General features: G+C 40.6%; 2 protein-coding genes across 11 annotated transcripts in view; one reads left to right on the forward strand and one right to left on the reverse strand.

Moving 5' to 3' along the window:
- Window positions 1-13372, forward strand: part of LOC134225363 (probable ATP-dependent RNA helicase DHX35) — a 104735-nt gene extending 91363 nt beyond the window's left edge. For all 10 annotated transcript variants that reach the window (XM_062705366.1, XM_062705370.1, XM_062705375.1 and 7 more), the window contains 3 exons: window positions 11123-11603; window positions 11664-11966; window positions 12267-13372. In XM_062705366.1, the coding sequence (XP_062561350.1) occupies window positions 11123-11603; window positions 11664-11966; window positions 12267-13294 (1812 nt within the window). In that variant the 3' untranslated portion in view covers window positions 13295-13372. The remainder of the gene's footprint in view (window positions 1-11122; window positions 11604-11663; window positions 11967-12266) is intronic.
- Window positions 13373-13415: 43 nt separating this feature from the next.
- On the reverse strand, window positions 13416-14429 carry LOC134225366 (cytosolic Fe-S cluster assembly factor Nubp2 homolog). Its single transcript, XM_062705378.1, has 2 exons — window positions 14175-14429; window positions 13416-14111 (listed from the first exon to the last, which is right to left on the reverse strand). The coding sequence occupies exons 1-2, from the start codon at window positions 14283-14285 to the stop codon at window positions 13446-13448; spliced, it is 777 nt and encodes a 258-aa protein (XP_062561362.1). The 5' UTR covers window positions 14286-14429; the 3' UTR covers window positions 13416-13445.
- Window positions 14430-17088: the final 2659 nt, after the last annotated feature.

Here is a 17088-nt window from a genome sequence, read left to right on the forward strand (position 1 = left end):
CCTTAACATATTCCAGATGACTTTCAGCGATCCTGTGCATAATTGCAGACTTGCACTTCCGATCCTTCTAAAGCCACTCTTCAGGCATTGCAGTCTTTTATTTGCGAACTTCCTCTGTGCCAGTCTCCAAAACTCTTGCAAAAGGTACATCGTTAATTGACCGTTCCACATAGTCTATCGAATTCCGCTCTTCTAACAAAATCTTCATCCTGAACATTCAATTATCAATATTGGTTCATTGAAAAGCCATTTCTTGTCTTCAACATTCATTTTGAAATCCGTTCAGGTGAAAGTTTGTATGAGATTTTGATAATTGCTTCCAGAACTTCAAATCGTTCTGTAAGATCAGTGTCTGGGCCAAGATGAATACACCACGATTCAGCCATCTTGGATTTTAGTATGGGAGAGCCAGCCGGTTTGTTTTCGTTTTGCACTGTGAATGAATTTTTCACCCCCGCCGTCTTCTCTTCTACAAACTTGGCAGATTGGAGCACCTACTACTGTATTCATCTTGGTCTGGGCCACATAACTAAACTGGGTTAAAACCTTACACTGAAAGAAGCGGCATGGTAATGCCAACAATATCAAAGGTGAAAATAAAAACATTTTACCACTTAATTTTGGTAGAACGCAGAAGGTATTTGAATCTACTGCAAAGTGCGGTAAATTTTACTATGCCTCATTGAGCATAGAAATGTGACAGATTTAACCATGTTCTTGCCGTTGCAACTATGCATGGATGAACTTGAAATATAGTAAATTTTACTACGTAGCGTGGTTTCCGTCACTATATTGTCATGGTAGCATGGCATTGCCTGGAGCATTTTTTTATTGTGATTTTGCCAAAAAAATAAAATAAAATAAATACGGATTCACCTAAAATAAACCATTTTATTTTCAACAAATTTTCTGCAGCTTACCATAATTTAATGCAAAATAGGTGTTCAAATGTTTTGAACATGAACGAATATGAACGACAGTAGCACTATCAGAATTTAATGAATAACCAAGCATTCTGGCGAGTTTTTGCTAGCAGTTGAGACGGATCAAACCTTCATGGTACCACCAGGAGTTTCCAGTTAGTTCATTCTTTACAGGGCCCTGCCGCTTCCATCAGTATTCTGCTGTGTAAATGAAGAACATTTGATTCTCCCATACTGACGAAAATACCGGAATTGTCAATTCAATAGTCAGCTTAAATCCATGTCCATCATAATTACCAAAATATGGCACTGGTGGCACATGGCGAGTTTTTGCTAGCTAACTCCAGAAAAGTTGAATGGTTTAATAGTGCTGCTGCCGTTCATATTCCGATTGTCGCAGATACAATTCTCCATTAGAAATGTAACACGGAAGCGGCGAGGGAAGGGCATGCCGAGCAGAAGCCATCTTCGTTTTGTTTCTCTGGAAATGAGAATAATTTTATCAATTAGGTATGCCTCTTTCAAAAGCGAAATGTTCTTATCAATATACATACCTGCCTATGTTATTGGTCCAAAACGCTAATTTATATAATTTATAAATAAATAAAGCGTGATCCGAACGAAAAATCGCGTAAAACTGCTTGGGGGCCGTCCACAAAGTACGTCACGCTCCTAGGGGGGAGGGGGGGTCCAAAATCACCCATTTTTGCGTGACGTACTTTATGGATCTTCCCTTGTTGTTTTCGTTCATCACCGTTCGACGGCACCCACGGTGGTAGAAGATAGGCTACGGTTGAATTTACCATGGGAGTCAGTAGTACAAGATTGTCAATGCATATAGTAGCGTGGACAATAATGTGGTAACTCATACAAATATTAAGGTTATGCGTACTATTATCGTGCATGGTAAACTTCAACATGACTGTGTGTTTGTTGCTACTATATATTTTTTATCAGTGTACTAATAAAGAATAAAAGAAAAATTGTTTTATGGCTAACGTCATATTAATCAAGATATTAATTATTGGCTACTATGATCTTCGATTGTTTTCATCACCCTCGACTATGCCACTACAACCCACATCTTCGTGTTCCAAATTTTCAGAAATACAAAATATGTTCCCCCACAGCCCAACAGAGAGCAATTTCGCTCCAATGCAGACCAACGGTTTCATGTTCGTTCTTTACACTATTTTTTTCGCATATTCCCCCATTGACACAACTTCACAAATACTCTTGAGTCACAGTCGGAAACACCAAAAAATATAAAAATGCATGATGGAATGCGTCTTGTTCTTCAATATTTGTATTTCTAAGGGAAAAATATACCTAACTTTCCACTTCACTTCTCGCATTTTTTCCGTTTTCTTTAAATTTGAATTAAGTACGCTGAAGTATTTAGGTGTCCATCCAGCTTTTCACGCTAGCCATAATGGCGGATGCTATAATATATTTGACATTAACTGCTTCCCGACACTGAACTGATATTTGACATAGAAAGTTAACATAGATATTCTTCGTTACCCATAACAACCAACTGGTTGTTTGTTTTTCATCAACAACAAAATTTAACAACAGTTTGAAATTTTGAATGTTAGATAACTTTGTACTTTATATTACTAAATCTTCACTTTTTTCTTTCAGACATTTGGATGCCCTTACTGTATGACATACATATGTTGAAATCTTTGGATTATACATACTTGCCTGGCTATTACGTTACTTTTCGAAAATGACCTTTGATCTGCCGGGAAATTGAAGCAAGAGATTTATTGCAAAATTGTACAAAAATATGTACATACTATACATAACTGACTGTTGTATATTTTACCCGAAAATCATTGTGATCACTTACTAGAGGCAAGGATAAAGCTAGGATAAGGTACTTTGTGGTCGATCAGTGCTTTAGCGGCCATTGATCAAAACGGACAACAGGGCTAGTGGCTAGGAATTATGCAGTTCTGAAGACACCCGAGAGCTATGATCCAAACAATATGAAAATCGATTTTTATAATATGCTTTGACTAGGTCTTCGGATAATCGGTAATTGTGTGCTCTAGAAATCTCTTAACCTAAACAGGGTGTCAAACAACGGTAAATCAAGCGCTAATGATTCCTCTTCATAGATTCATAGACAATTGACAACTAAATTATCTCTAAATTATGATTGTCGGCTTTTTTACATTCAAATTTCTTAGAGCTACAAAATTGCAATCAGATTTTTTTTAGTTTTCACTTCACTTCAGTTTCGCGGTTCAGATCTGAATCTTTCAACATGCTGAAGGTAGCATAATTTGACCCCCCTGAGGTGAAGAAATTGCAAATGTGATTTTTTAAATTTTATTTTCATGGACAGAAGAATTCGTACTATTCTAATAAGGTTATTAAAAACTTCGCATTAAGTAACTGTGCCTAATGTTGTGTGAGAACCAGGGTTGTTAACGTTAATTAACGATTAACGCCGTTTCGATAATCCGTTGACGTTGATTCAAACTTTTAACGAATATTCCGTTAATTTTTTCAAAACGTTTATTAACGACAACGTTAACGCAATACGTTAATTTAACGTCAACGGATGCGTTATTTTCACGTTAATGATTGCAGTTGAATTCAAATTTCCAAATCCTGAATTTTGTTTGTCTATTGTGTACCTTAGCATGATGTATCGACATTATTCGTGATGATATTGCTGCCCAAGCAATTTTTTTTCTTTATATTCCCATGCCTAATTTTTAATACAAGATTTTTTCTGTATATTTTAGTACATACGGTACGGTACATACCGAAAATTGAATCATACAAGTTGGGGAAAAAATTTTATTACTGTCTAAGTAAATCTACGTTTCTCAAGGGGAAAAAAACTATGAATGTATACTATACTAGTAAATGTTATATATTTCAGTCAAATGATCGAATTAAGAGCAAAATTAATAATTATGTACATATGTTGAAATATTCTATGAAACGTAACTGCAAAGGCATTATTTTACAATTTGTTGTTAGCACACATAAGTGCTTGTATCTCCAAATTTGCATCTGACAAGTTTGCTCTATCGGCTTTAAAAATGCTTCCAACTAAAGAAAATAATCTTTCAACACTAGCGCTTGAAGGAAGAGCTGTGTTATAATACAAGAAAAGTTTTCCTAATCTTTTGAATGGTTTCTTGCTCTTCTCTCCGAAACAGTCTTCAATACTCGTCTGACTACTTGAAGAGAGAAATCGTGCAAGTTCTTCTTCTACTGATTCTTCATCGGGAATTGCAGAATATCTTGAAAGCGTGGAATGGTTCAACCCGAAAAACAACGAATCTTCATCTGGTTCTTCAAATCCGCCTGACCGTTCAGCTTCAAATGTTTGAAAGGAGTTATTGCAATGCACGTTCTCAGTGGCATGACGAACACACGGATGAGTGCCATCATCAACTGCTTTCATCTGCTTCAAAAGCAGGTCCTGTATGATACCCTTAGATGAATGAACATTTAAGCCATCCCAATCAATTTTAAAACAAGGAATCAAAGATGTGGCTACCAAAAGATCTTCTTCAGTCATCATACATCCAAATCTTCGCTCTGAATTTATTGATCGAATCATTTCATTCAATAAGGGAACGCAGTACTTTAATGGCTTTCCTTTCATTTTCCGACGAGCTTCTAGCTGGCGGAGAAGACTATGCACAGTGGGTAAAAGATACCCCAAAAACATGTACTTTTCTTTTTGGAGTAAATCTAAGGCATATGCAACTGGGTGTGTTACCCATACATATTCCCGGAGATATGTTAACTCGGATGGAAGAAGCTTTGGAAGTCCTGCTCGATCGATTACTTTCTCAACGTTTTCAACATTCTTGTCGTACAGCTCACAGATCTGGAGAAAAAAATCAAATCAAAAGGCAACTCGACATACAACTAAGCATTCTAACCTGTTGTCTTGCTTTATATTCCGAATTCCACCTTGTTTTACAAGGCGTAATAAAGCATACGCCTATTCCGGCCTTTATTATCTCCGCTACTGCAGACGATTTATTCTGTAGACGCCACCAAGTTTTCAATTTCTTTTGAACAGCTGCTTCCATTTTTGACAATGGACTGCTCTTCTCGCTTATGTTCTTGAACCCATCATGAGACGTCACTAAATTCAGAATGTGACTGGCACACCTTTGGTGAGGTGGGAGTAACATATCATTCTCGAATACTTCCAGATTCGTCAATAACTCATCGTCATCTACTGATTCCAAGTAATCGGTTTCGTCGTCCTCATAATCAATCTCATCTGTAACAAGAACATACAAAAAATAATAATAAATGTTGCATCATGATTATTGAATTATATAATGCTCATAAATGTTTTGCCTCGAGAAGTTGTAATCGGCCGTCGTTGCCACATTGCTGGCATTTGCAAGCTGAGATTTCAAACCACCTAACATTCTTCGGAATCGGCCATCCAAACGCTGCATCAGTGTTTGGCGGCAACTAACGGTTATTTCTTTAGGTAGTCCTAGCAGAACTAGTTTCCTGAAACAGGTGACTCTACGGTACGAAAAGCAAGTCCATCGTTGATAATGTATTCATCTACGGCATCATCAACATCTTCTTGAGTGACTGGCGCTTCCGGTTCATTTTCCGAACATCGGATTTTTTTTCTTCCGCTTGCAAACTCGTTTTTCAGCTGCTGATCCGCAAATTCGTGCTTCCGCTGATGAAGTGAATATAAGAATTATAGAACCTAGTTTACAGCTCAATGAAACTTACCTTAAGATGGCTTTTCAAATTTGAAGAAGATGTGAACGAACACTTTATCACACAATATTCTGGGATGCACAATTTGCATCGAGCTTCAAAATTTTTCGTGCTCTTCTGCTGTACAAAATCGAAGTATATATTGAAGCCATCCCAAGGCATTCTTGTAGCTTCGTTCACGGCCATTTGAAATCTTGAAAATAGATTAGCTATAAAATGTCCGTGGAAATACTGACAATGACAAGCTTTCCTTGCTTCTACGACTATTTATACTCATGGGTAGTGTTTTTTCATTATCCATGGATACAAGGATTATCCATAGAAACGTATTGTTTACCAACGTAAATTAAAATCAACGCCAACATAACGTGATTCGATAGCGTTGATTCAACGCAAATCGTTGACGCTGACGATAACAACCTTGCAAATCAACGCAACGCCGTTGACGTTAATTTATGCAAAAGTTAACGTTAACGGCGTTAATCGTTGATTAACGTTAACAACCCTGGTGAGAACTGACTGTGTATAACTGTGGGTTTTAAGATGATGAAAACTCAGTCACTAGCGCTCAATTTTTACTTCAGAAGCGAATCCTAAGGCTTTATGATGACGAGCTTATATCTTAATGTGTAAAACGACTTGAAGGTAATCTTTCCTTTGGTACTTCTTTTCTGAAATAAAATATTGAATGGGTTAGCTAGTTTAAGAGGAATGTAAAAATGACAAGTTTCAGTACTTGCGTTTTTGACCCTTCCTTCGGAAGTGTCTATAATTTCACTTTGTATGCGTTACGCAGGTGTGTTACGTATTAATCTATCAAGAAATCTCGTTAATTATTAAATAAAATGTATGGTATTTAAAACAAATTCACTTTGACATTGAAAATATAATTATAACAAATGATATGATATGGAATTATGCCTATTTTTCTGATTTGTTCCAAAGAAACAAATGATTTTTATTGAGGAACATATAGAAGCATGTACAAAAAAAATCTACTCAGAAAAGCAAAAACGTAAAAATTGAAAGGGATTTCAAAAATTTCTTCAGTAGAAGCTAGATAGCAAATGTGAGCATGTTTCGAGACACTAATAGATCACTTGTATGCATGTATGTGTGCGTATGTGTGCAAATTCTGAAATTTACTACCATAAAAATCTCGCTCATTTTTAAGGTATTGAACAAGTTTAGTTTTACCAAATTAGGCATCCATAAGGTGAAATGTATGTTATTATTGAACGCTATTGAGTTTCGCTCAGATCAATGACTGATTTAGTTAGTTCTGGATTGATCAATATCGAGGTCTCTGGAAATTGACGAGTACAATATATGCAACCAGCGTTACGATAGTTGCTAACCATGTCACAATAGTTATTCAATCCGACGAGCGCCTTATAGATAGGCAGCATGAAGTACAGTACGTTATCATTCGTTAAGTTGTCACTCAACCCAAGACATCCGCCTTTGGGTAGGCAATTATTTTGTCACTTTCACGGTAAATCGCCGTGGGAAGCTGAGTAGTTTTATCTCGTTTTAAATACTGGAGTCTGGAAAAAATTCCTTATAACTAAGGAAGGGTCAAAATCTCACTGTAGGTGGATTAATCTGGGTTTTTTCCTTGTTGATATCAAAACAAATGTCACGTTGTTGTTGGTGACGAAACACACAGGCATGCTTAGATGAAAATTTCAGTTCAGTGTCTGGAAACAGCTAATGTCAAATATTTTATAGCATCCGCCATTATGGTGTACTTGTGTACTTGTTCAACTATTTCAGAAAATCATCTATTGAACGTTAAAATTGTCGCTAAAGTAATCAACGTTCAGACGAACGAACAACAAAACGCGCACATGGCTGCATTCATACAGCTTTCTACTTTGTGTTTCTATGCTGATAAGATAAAAATCTCCGATGCTAACGAGCACGTATGCAATCGTCAATACGAGACAAACGAAATGAAATGGTTGATTATACCGTTTCGCTGCATGGTCTTTCTGAAACCCGTTCTTGCATTACATCGGATTTTCCTTTGGCTACAAAGCGGTCGCTTGAGACTCGAGATTCTCTACATCACTTGTTTGATATCTAGGTTCCTAATATAAACAGAAAAGAAATCTATTTCACCAACCTACAGAGCCGTAGCGTGGACTCTCAGCGCCCTTGGCGAAACTTTTTTGGGCGCCCCTTTCTTACTAAGTAAAATAAGAGATTTATAATTCCCAATGTTTAAGTAAACGAAAAGCTCTTGGAGCTCACTAAAAGAGCTCATTGCATATTTACTGGCCTTACAGCCGGATACTGCCCGAGTAGATATCATTTGAAAATTATTGGCCAGGTTCAGAATGATATATTTCGTTTCTGTAACATGGGACGTGGAGCCTCCGAACATCTGTTCTGCTAAATTTCTAAAAAAAAATGGCTTCATGCAATCAGGAGAAATTTCGACTGATAACCCTGAAGGTAAGGGGTTTTATTAGGAATTTCAATTTAGCCGGACTGGGATAACACGGATCCTAGGTTGTTTACAAGATGCGAATAGTCTTTGGCGTAAATAAGAGAAGGCGGGGGGGGGAGGCTTAGACCACCCTAGAAAAAAATAGCCCCCCTAGGATTAGTTAGCAGTGATATAAATTTTCAAGATATAGCATAATAAATTACTGAAAAAAATTGAAGACAAAAGAGTTATCTCCCATATTCACCCTATCATAATGAAATGAGTGGAAACAAATGAGCTTGTTTCTTATTTCTAAGAAAGATTCCTGTGTGGCAGTGAAATTGCACTTGGCGTTAATTATTAAAAGTCAATATCTATATGATTTGATAGCATCAAAGCAAGCTTGATATGAACAACAACGGAGAGCCACCAATATATCAATCAAAGCAATCGTGGTACTTTTCCAGCAGTCAAAGACATGTGGTCAACCATCACGCACTGGAGTGACAGTTTTCTAGCAGACTTCCGCTTGCCTAGCAGATTGATAATCTCCAGCTCCACAATTGCCATCAGCACCTGAGAAAATTTCTTTTTGAAATTTCTGAAGAATTCCTTTCAGAATCATCGAAGTATTCCAACCGGAACCCAGATGAACTCAGACTGGATTTCTTTCGGTATCGTTGAAGGATACCCTTGGGAATCTGTGGATACCCTCCATAATCCATGGAGGATTTGCCTCAGAATCTCTTGTTAATTTGCTTCGAAATTCCTCCGGAGTCGTTCGAAAATTTATTCCGAAATCGTTGAGAGATTTGCTTCAGAATTCCTTGACGATTTGTTTCAGAGTACTTCGACGATTTGGTTCAGAACCCCTTGAATATTTATTTCGGAGTCTCTCGACGTTTTGCCTCGGAATCCCTCAATGATTTGCTTCGAAATCTCTCGACGAATTGCTTCGGAATCATTCGACAATTTGCTCCGGAAATACACCGACGGTTTTCTTCGGAAATCCTCGAAGATTTAGTTCGGACCCCCTCGACGATTTACTTCGGAATCCCTTGATGAATTGCTTTGGAATCATTCGACGATTTGCTTCGAAATCCTTCAATGATTTGCTTCGGGATCCCTCGAAGATTTGCTTCAACATCCCCTGAGGATTTCCTTCGGAATGGCTGGATGATTCTTCAAGGAATATCTGAAGGATTGGTTTGGAGTTCCTCGACGATTTGCATCGGGATCCCTCGCCAGATTGCTCAGGAATCCTTCAATGATTTGCTTCTACATCCCTGGAACATTGCCTACGAAATCCTTGAACATTCACGTTGGAGTTCCTGGAGGATTCTATTCGGAAGCTCTAGAAGCTTCTCATTAGAATTCCTGAAACATTCCCATCGTATTATCTGGTACATTCCCATCGGAATCCCTGGTGGATTGCATTCAGAATTCCTGGAGGCAAGCCAATTGAATTCAACTAAGTTGTTCAACTCAATTGCTCTGTCAAAGCATAGCATTTGACGCAATAGCCATAAGCTATCAATTTGAGTCGTAATAGCAATCATCGACTGGTAAACAAACACACTTCGATACTGTAGGCTACGCCAGAAATCACGTGCTTGAGAAAATAGAATGTTATTGATCCGCAATCGCTTTAGGTGGTTAGACCATATTTGACACATTACCACTAAGACAGCTAAGTTAGGTGGTAAACTGTTCGAGATTTTTTTTTTTAAATAAGCTTAAAATAGAGAAAATAGATAAAGGAGCTATAGGAGCTATTGCTAGAACATGAGAAATATATAGAAAAAAATAAAGTACGAGGAATGAAACGGGCCTGTGATTGAACCCACGACCTCCTGCGTATTAGGCAGAAGTGGTAGCCGTATGACCACCAAGCCCGTTTGGGATATGTCAAATTATTACTATTCAGCAGATATTCAACGACTTCGTTTTGTTTATTCACATATATGAACTCACATATATGAAGTTTTTGGTCTCTTTGAATCCGAAATGCAATTGGATTAAATTCGGTCATTATGGCCATTTTTCTAAACTCAAAAAAAATGGTTTGTCTGAATAAAATGCCTTCCGAAACCGGGATTATTATGGCTGTAGCCTCTGAGGGAATCGCTTGAATCTAAATAACTTTAAACTAGTAAACGGATGACTCAGTGACCGGAAAAGCCATTTGACATGTTGATATATAAAATATTTTCTAATTAATATCTTTACCACTTTAGGTTTTGTAGTCGGTTTGTTATTGATTGCCCCTTAACTTATAATTCTGATCTATCCCTTAAAGCTGAAATTTTGATCTCGGCGCCCCCTGAGGCCTGGCGCCCTTGGCGGGGGCCAACCTGGCCAACCTCACGCTACGGCGCTGCCAACCTATCACAAAAATTTCGATTGCGGAGTAAAAACAACATAAGAGGCCATCCACAAAGTACGTCACGCGTCTAGGGGGAAGGAGGTTCAGAGTTAGGATGTTCAGAGCAGCGTGACGATCCATACAAAAATTTTATAGGTTTGTTACAAAAGCGTAACGAAGAAGGGGGGGGTGTTTAAAATCGTCAATTTTTGCATGACGTACTTTGTGGATGTTCCCTACGAGGGATTTCGCGCCAACTCTAACAAATGTTAGCAACACCCTTCCAGATTTCAATGAAACATTCTGGACTAGTGGATTTTGTCACAAATAGCCACTTTGGATTCCTCAGTAGCTCTACATTCCAACTGGAACTTAGCCTGCTTTCCATTTTTTTAGCATTAGCTCAGTTATTAATTAACAACTTTTCTATGCCGCCATTGCATTAGTTTATATCTTGTGTGGCAAGTACAATTAATACACTATGCCCAGGGTTTCCAGAAAGCTTTCATTTTTTCAACCTGAAAACATCCTAGATCGGACAGAGAATCGAACTCGCCATTTTCGGATTGGAAATCCTACGTCTTTGCTCGCAATGCTACTGGAGTTACCAGTTACCAAACTTACCCTTAATTAAATATTGTTTCCTTAATTTCTTTTCCCCAGTATCTGTACGAGTTCGGATGGCACACCAAGGGACTGATCGGTGTGACAGAGCCCCGGCGCATATCGGCCATAACTCTGGCCGATCGGGTGGCAACGGAGCGCGGCGAGTTGAGCGGCGAAACGGTTGGCGTGTCCATACGGTTCGTATCGAAATGTAACCCCGAGACGACCAAAATCAAGTACATGACCGAGGGTATCCTGCTGAGGGAAATGTTGGCCGACCCGCTTTTGACGCAGTACGGCGTGATCATGGTGGATGAAGCACACGAACGCAGTGTGCTGACCGATACAGTGCTGGGCTTGCTGAAGAAAATTGCCCGGAAGCGGTCCTCGTTGAAGATCATTATTTCGTCAGCGACGGTGGACGCGGAGCTTTTTCAGCAGTTCTTCAATTTGAAGAAAAAGAAAGACGAGAAGGATACTTCGGTCATACTGACTGTAGAAGGTCGGATGTACCCGTATGAGGTGTTCTACTTGGAAGGTAGGAAACTGAACAATATAATAATGCAGTCCCAATTTTCAATTTAAAGATTTATTTCAGAACCATGCCCCGATTATGTCAAGGCAACAGTAGAAACAACAATGAAGATTCATCGGCACGAACAGCGAGGTGACATTCTTGCATTTTTAACGGGCCAAGAGGAAGTGCTCAAGGCACTGGACTTACTACGAGAGCATAATGAGGCCAGCGGAAAAGACGATATGCTCATTCTTCCTATGTATGGAACCTTGTCAAATACCGATCAACTGAAGGTGTTCTTTAGTGCTCCCAAAGGAATTCGTAAGATCATTCTAGCAACAAATATTGCAGAGACGTCCGTTACTATTCCTGGAATTGTCTATGGTAAGCAGCGTTGTTTAACAGGGGAGTCCGATATAGTCATTTATAAATCAAACATAATTCCATAAATTTTGAATAACATTTCAATCAAAATTTAACACTGGGGTAGCGAACGCATCAGAGGGTACTTTAAATCTATCAAGATTTTTTTTTCTAAATCTTAAAATCTTACTTAATTTATCAATGAATGCATTACTCTCTCATGTGCATAGGAATTCGTGCAAACATGCGTCAATTATGCTTTTATGAACATTTATCTTTATTTTCTTCATCCTTTTTTTCGATTTTCTTGTTTTTTTGCAGTCATTGATTGTGGCTTCGTCAAGCTCAACTGGTACTCAGCAGACAGCACCACAAACAGCCTGGTAGTGGTTCCAACGAGTAAAGCAGCCGCAGTGCAGCGTGCCGGAAGGGCAGGGCGCATCCGAAGCGGAAAAGTCTACCGACTTTATACCGAAGAAGAATGGGATAAGCTTCCAGACCACACACCTCCGGAAATGCGTCGCACAGATTTATGCAGCACCGTTCTTTTCCTGAAGGCCCTCGGAATAGACAACATTTTGAGATTTACGTTTCCATCACCTCCCCCTGCGAAGAATTTACTTGCGTCGCTTGAGACATTGTACGCCTTGGAAGCTCTCGACGCCGATGGAAATCTAACCAGCCCCGTCGGATATTTCCTGGCAGAAATGCCGTTTAACGCTATGCTTGCAAAAATGCTGTACAAAGCCGGAGAAATGGGTTGCTCGGAGGAGATCCTGATCATAATAGCCATGCTACAGGTCCAATCTGTGTTTTCCAAACCGGTCAGTGGACAGGGAGCGATTCGCGCTCGTATTGCCAAGCGAAACTTTGAGGTCGCAGAAGGCGATTTGATCACTTTACTGAATGTCTATTTGGCATTCGTAGAAAACGACCGAACTAAAGAATTTTGCGGGCAGAACTTTCTGATTTATCGGAACCTGAAACGAGCACATGAAATAAAAACACAGCTGTGCAGTATGCTGGAAAGAGAACTGAATATTCCGCTACTTTCTTGCAACGGAAATGTGGAAACCATATGCCGGTGCATTGTTTCTGGATTCTTTCCGTACGCTGCATATTTACATCATTCGGGAGTCTACAGAACAGTGAGAGGCAACACAGAGCTCGCCATTCATCCCATATCCTGTCTGTACACGGAGGAACAGCCCCAATGGGTAATATTCTGCGAGTTGATGCACACCACCAAACTCTTCATGAAGGACATAACAGTCATAAAGCAGGAATGGCTCACGGAGCTTGCACCACATTATTATCATAAGATCACAGTAAAAGATAGATTCAATTGAAGATCTTTTGAATAAAGCTAAAAAACAATGCAACAAAGAAAATCAAATTCATTATTACTATTCTTTAAATAAGTTATAAAGAAAAGGAATAGTTCGGACAGAAAACATGTTTCTAATAAAATTATAATTGAAGAAATCTCACCTTCTTTACCTATTTATCCGCGCTAATATTTTCAACAATGCTTCGAAGAACTTTAGATGTCGTGCATTCTGGGAGTTCCTTCACGCAAGCCTTCCCCGACCCAGCCAATGCCCCCACTCTTGGATCAATCGGCAATGTCCCTAGATGTGGAACCTTCGCTAACTCCGCCAGTGCCACTCCTCCTCCTGACGAGAAAATATTCGTACACTCCGAGCAATTAGGACACACAAACCCACTCATATTCTCCACAATCCCAATTATTTTGATTCCGGTTTTCTTGCAAAACGTCACTTCCTTCCGAACGTCCTCCAGTGCCATCTCCTGTGGAGTTGTCACAATGATCGCACCGTCAGCGTTGACCGTTTTCAGATTTTCCATAACGGTGATGTGTTCATCGGATGTCCCCGGTGGAGTATCGATAATCAGGTAATCTAAATCCTCCCAAGCGACATCCTCCAAAAACTGCTTGATCATCGCCGTCTTCTTTGGCCCACGCCAGATTACGGCATCGGTTCGGTTCTTCAGCAGGAATCCTATGGACATGACGGCTAAATTCTTTTCCGCACTCGTGTACACCGGGACCCAACCTTCCTCGCATTGGTGGACATCGTGCTCTTCTAGGCCGAGTAAGTACGGCACACTGGGACCGCACAGATCGATGTCTAGCAGACCGACCTGAGCAGACATTGAAACATGAAATTAAAGCAAAACAATGTGAAATGATTTTTGATGACTCACCTTGAATGCCGATTCTGAGAGAGTTAGGGCAAGTTGTGTGCTAACTGTTGATTTGCCAACTCCACCCTTTCCCGACAGGACCAGTATTATGTGTTTCACTTTGTCCAGCATGTCACTGTTAAATATTCAGATAAAAATGATAAAGAAAATGAGTACAATTTTAAAAACAGCTGATCAACAAACAGCTGCAGCTTTCCAAAACTTCGGTTTCTGTTCGTGTCGTTCTGTTCCAGGCTATAGACACCCCTATCTAACTCCCTTAGCCTAAAAATAGCCACCATGTCCCGGGCACAGTGTGCAGATAGACCGCTGTCAGTTGCATGAGATGTCAACAATCGTCAACAACACCAATGATTGTAGCTTGATAATTAAAAATATCCACAACAATAAAAGAGCAGGATTTATTTTTAAATTCTTCTCAAGCTTTTCACGGTGAAATAAAAGACAAATTGTTGTTCTCCATGTAAGTAAAATCAAAATTGATCCTGTAGATAAGTTTTGAATCAATTAAACTCATTAGTCATATTTAATGAATATTCCCGATTAAAGTTGCATATTGAAGAAAGCTGAATTTGGATGTTTTATGATGTTAGGCTTTTTTAGATTTGACGTACGTTGCTCGGCGTTGGTGTTGGTGTTGGCTACGCTAAACATGAGCTCTTAGCATAGGCCTGTTCTGTTCCGTTCGACGATGAAAAAATGTAAACACGACACGACTTTCCGCAGACGTTACGTGTGGTGAATTTGGTGTTTTTTTTTTTTTTTTTCTTGAGCAAGGGTAAACGGAAATCTGCAACCAGACACCTGAGGAGGTACTCAGGTAGTGTGGGGATGGGTATGTCATGTAACTCTCACCCGACCCACTAAAACCAAAACCCTTTCGCCAGTCCATACCCCGGCACCGCAATTAAGCAATACATCAGGGGGGGACTATTGAGAACGCTCACGCCTATGCTAACGCACTTGACGTCAATACACACAACATCGACTTCAAGGGTGTCTACCTCACCACCCATCGATCGCAAGCTATGATAGTAACCCTATCGGTCCGTATCATAATCTCACGTTGGAGACGAGCACCCCGACAACAACCACCGCGCGTGAACCGCAATGACCTCTATATCTACATACTGAGGTCCCCGCAGCCCACCCGCGACATGTTGGTTGTCGGGGTGAGCAAGGTGTTCACTGCATCACAGGTGCCCTTACTGCACTCGTTGGTTTTGTTCAAGACGCCACCACCGCTGCAGTTTCGACATGATCTGTTGAGATGCTGTGTTCACCGCATTCCATATAGCTTCTTCCCGGCACATCCTCTCGACGAGGTTGTCCGGGGTTGTATCCATACCACTAATAAGCAGCATGGTATTGCGTTCTACCTCGAATCGCGGGCATGCGAACATCACATGCTCTGCCGATTCTACCTCACCTACACATTCAGGACACTCCGCAGAATCTGCAAAGCCAAACCTGTGTAGGAATTTCTTAAAGCAGCCATGTTCAGACAACACCTGTGTTAGGTGGAAGTTGACTTGACCATGCTTCCTATCAACCCAGTTGGACACATCTGGAATCAGTCTGTGGGTCCAACGACCTTTGACTGCGGTGTCCCATGCTCTTTGCCATTTGAGCAACGAAGCTGCTCTCTTGACACGTCGCACTTGCACCGAGTCCCTTTCGTTGTAGCACTCCACGTCCTCCTCTAGAAGTGTGTCTATCGGCATCATTCCAGCTATAACGCACACCGCCTCATATGATATGGTGCGATATGCGCTCGCGACACGTAAGCACATCAGCCGGTGTACTCTGATCAATTTCTTTACATTGTACTCGGCTTTTAGTGCTACGGCCCATGCCGGCACGCCATAACGGATGATAGACAATGCTACGCCAGCTATCAGCCTACGCACTTGACTATGCACCGCCGATCTGTTGGACATCATTCGTGATAAAGATTTTATCGCCAATGAAGCCCGCTGACATGCATAATCGACGTGGCTCGTAAAATTGAGCTTATCATCGATCATCACGCCCAGATGCTTGAGAGACCTCACGGAGTTAACTGTGCAGGTCCCTACTCTTATCCTCGCCTGTTGCAGCCCATGACGGTTATGCACTACCACAACTTCTGTCTTGTGATGTGCAAGGGACAACCGCCTCGAGTTGAGCCATTCCTCCACTCTGCCAATCGCGTATGAAGCCTTCAGTTCGGCTTCGACGAGTGTCACCTGCTACTTCTAGCATTACGTCATCCGCGAAGCCTTCTATCTTCACTCCGGCCGGAAGACTTAGGCGTAATACTCCATCGTACATAATATTCCACAGAACCGGTCCGAGGATCGATCCCTGTGGAACACCCGCGGACACTACGATCGACTTTTGACCGGCATCAGTGTTGTATAACAGCACCCTATTCTGAAAATAGCTTTTCAGTATCCTGCACAGGTAATCCGGAACTCTCAATCGGTGCAGGAGTCAGCAATTGCTGCCCAGCTAGCATTGTTGAACGCGTTTTTTACATCGAGTGTAATCAACGCGCAGTACCTAATACCTCTTCTGTTTAGACCTCTCGCTATCTTGGCCGTATCCGTTACCGCTCGAATTGCTTCGATGGTAGAACGGCCCTTACGGAAGCCATACTGGTTGCTAGATAAGCCACCAGCACACTCTGTATAGGCCGACAATCTATTCAGAATGACCCTCTCTAGCAGCTTTCCAGCTGTGTCGAGTAGGCAAATTGGTCTGTATGCCGAAGGATCCCCGGCTGTTTGCCAGGCTTCGGTAATAGCACCAATTTCTGCCGTTTCCATCGATCTGGGAAGTTTCCTTCGTCCATGCATCTCTGGAGGCAGCTCCTGAACATATCTGGATTGGCAAGAATGGCGTGTTTAAGGGCCAGGTTTGGAATACCATC

This window comes from Armigeres subalbatus, chromosome 3, assembly GCF_024139115.2.
Source record: "Armigeres subalbatus isolate Guangzhou_Male chromosome 3, GZ_Asu_2, whole genome shotgun sequence".
Classification (NCBI taxonomy): Eukaryota; Metazoa; Arthropoda; class Insecta; order Diptera; family Culicidae; genus Armigeres; species Armigeres subalbatus.

Excerpts from the sequence above, each read along its gene's own strand:
- LOC134225366 (XM_062705378.1), bottom strand. The coding sequence starts at position 14,285 with ATGCTGGACAAAGTGAAACACATAATACTGGTCCTGTCGGGAAAGGGT. Across the intron at positions 14,112-14,174 it reads TCTCAGAATCGGCATTCAAG|GTCGGTCTGCTAGACATCGA; the intron begins GTGAGTCATCAA and ends ATGTCTGCTCAG.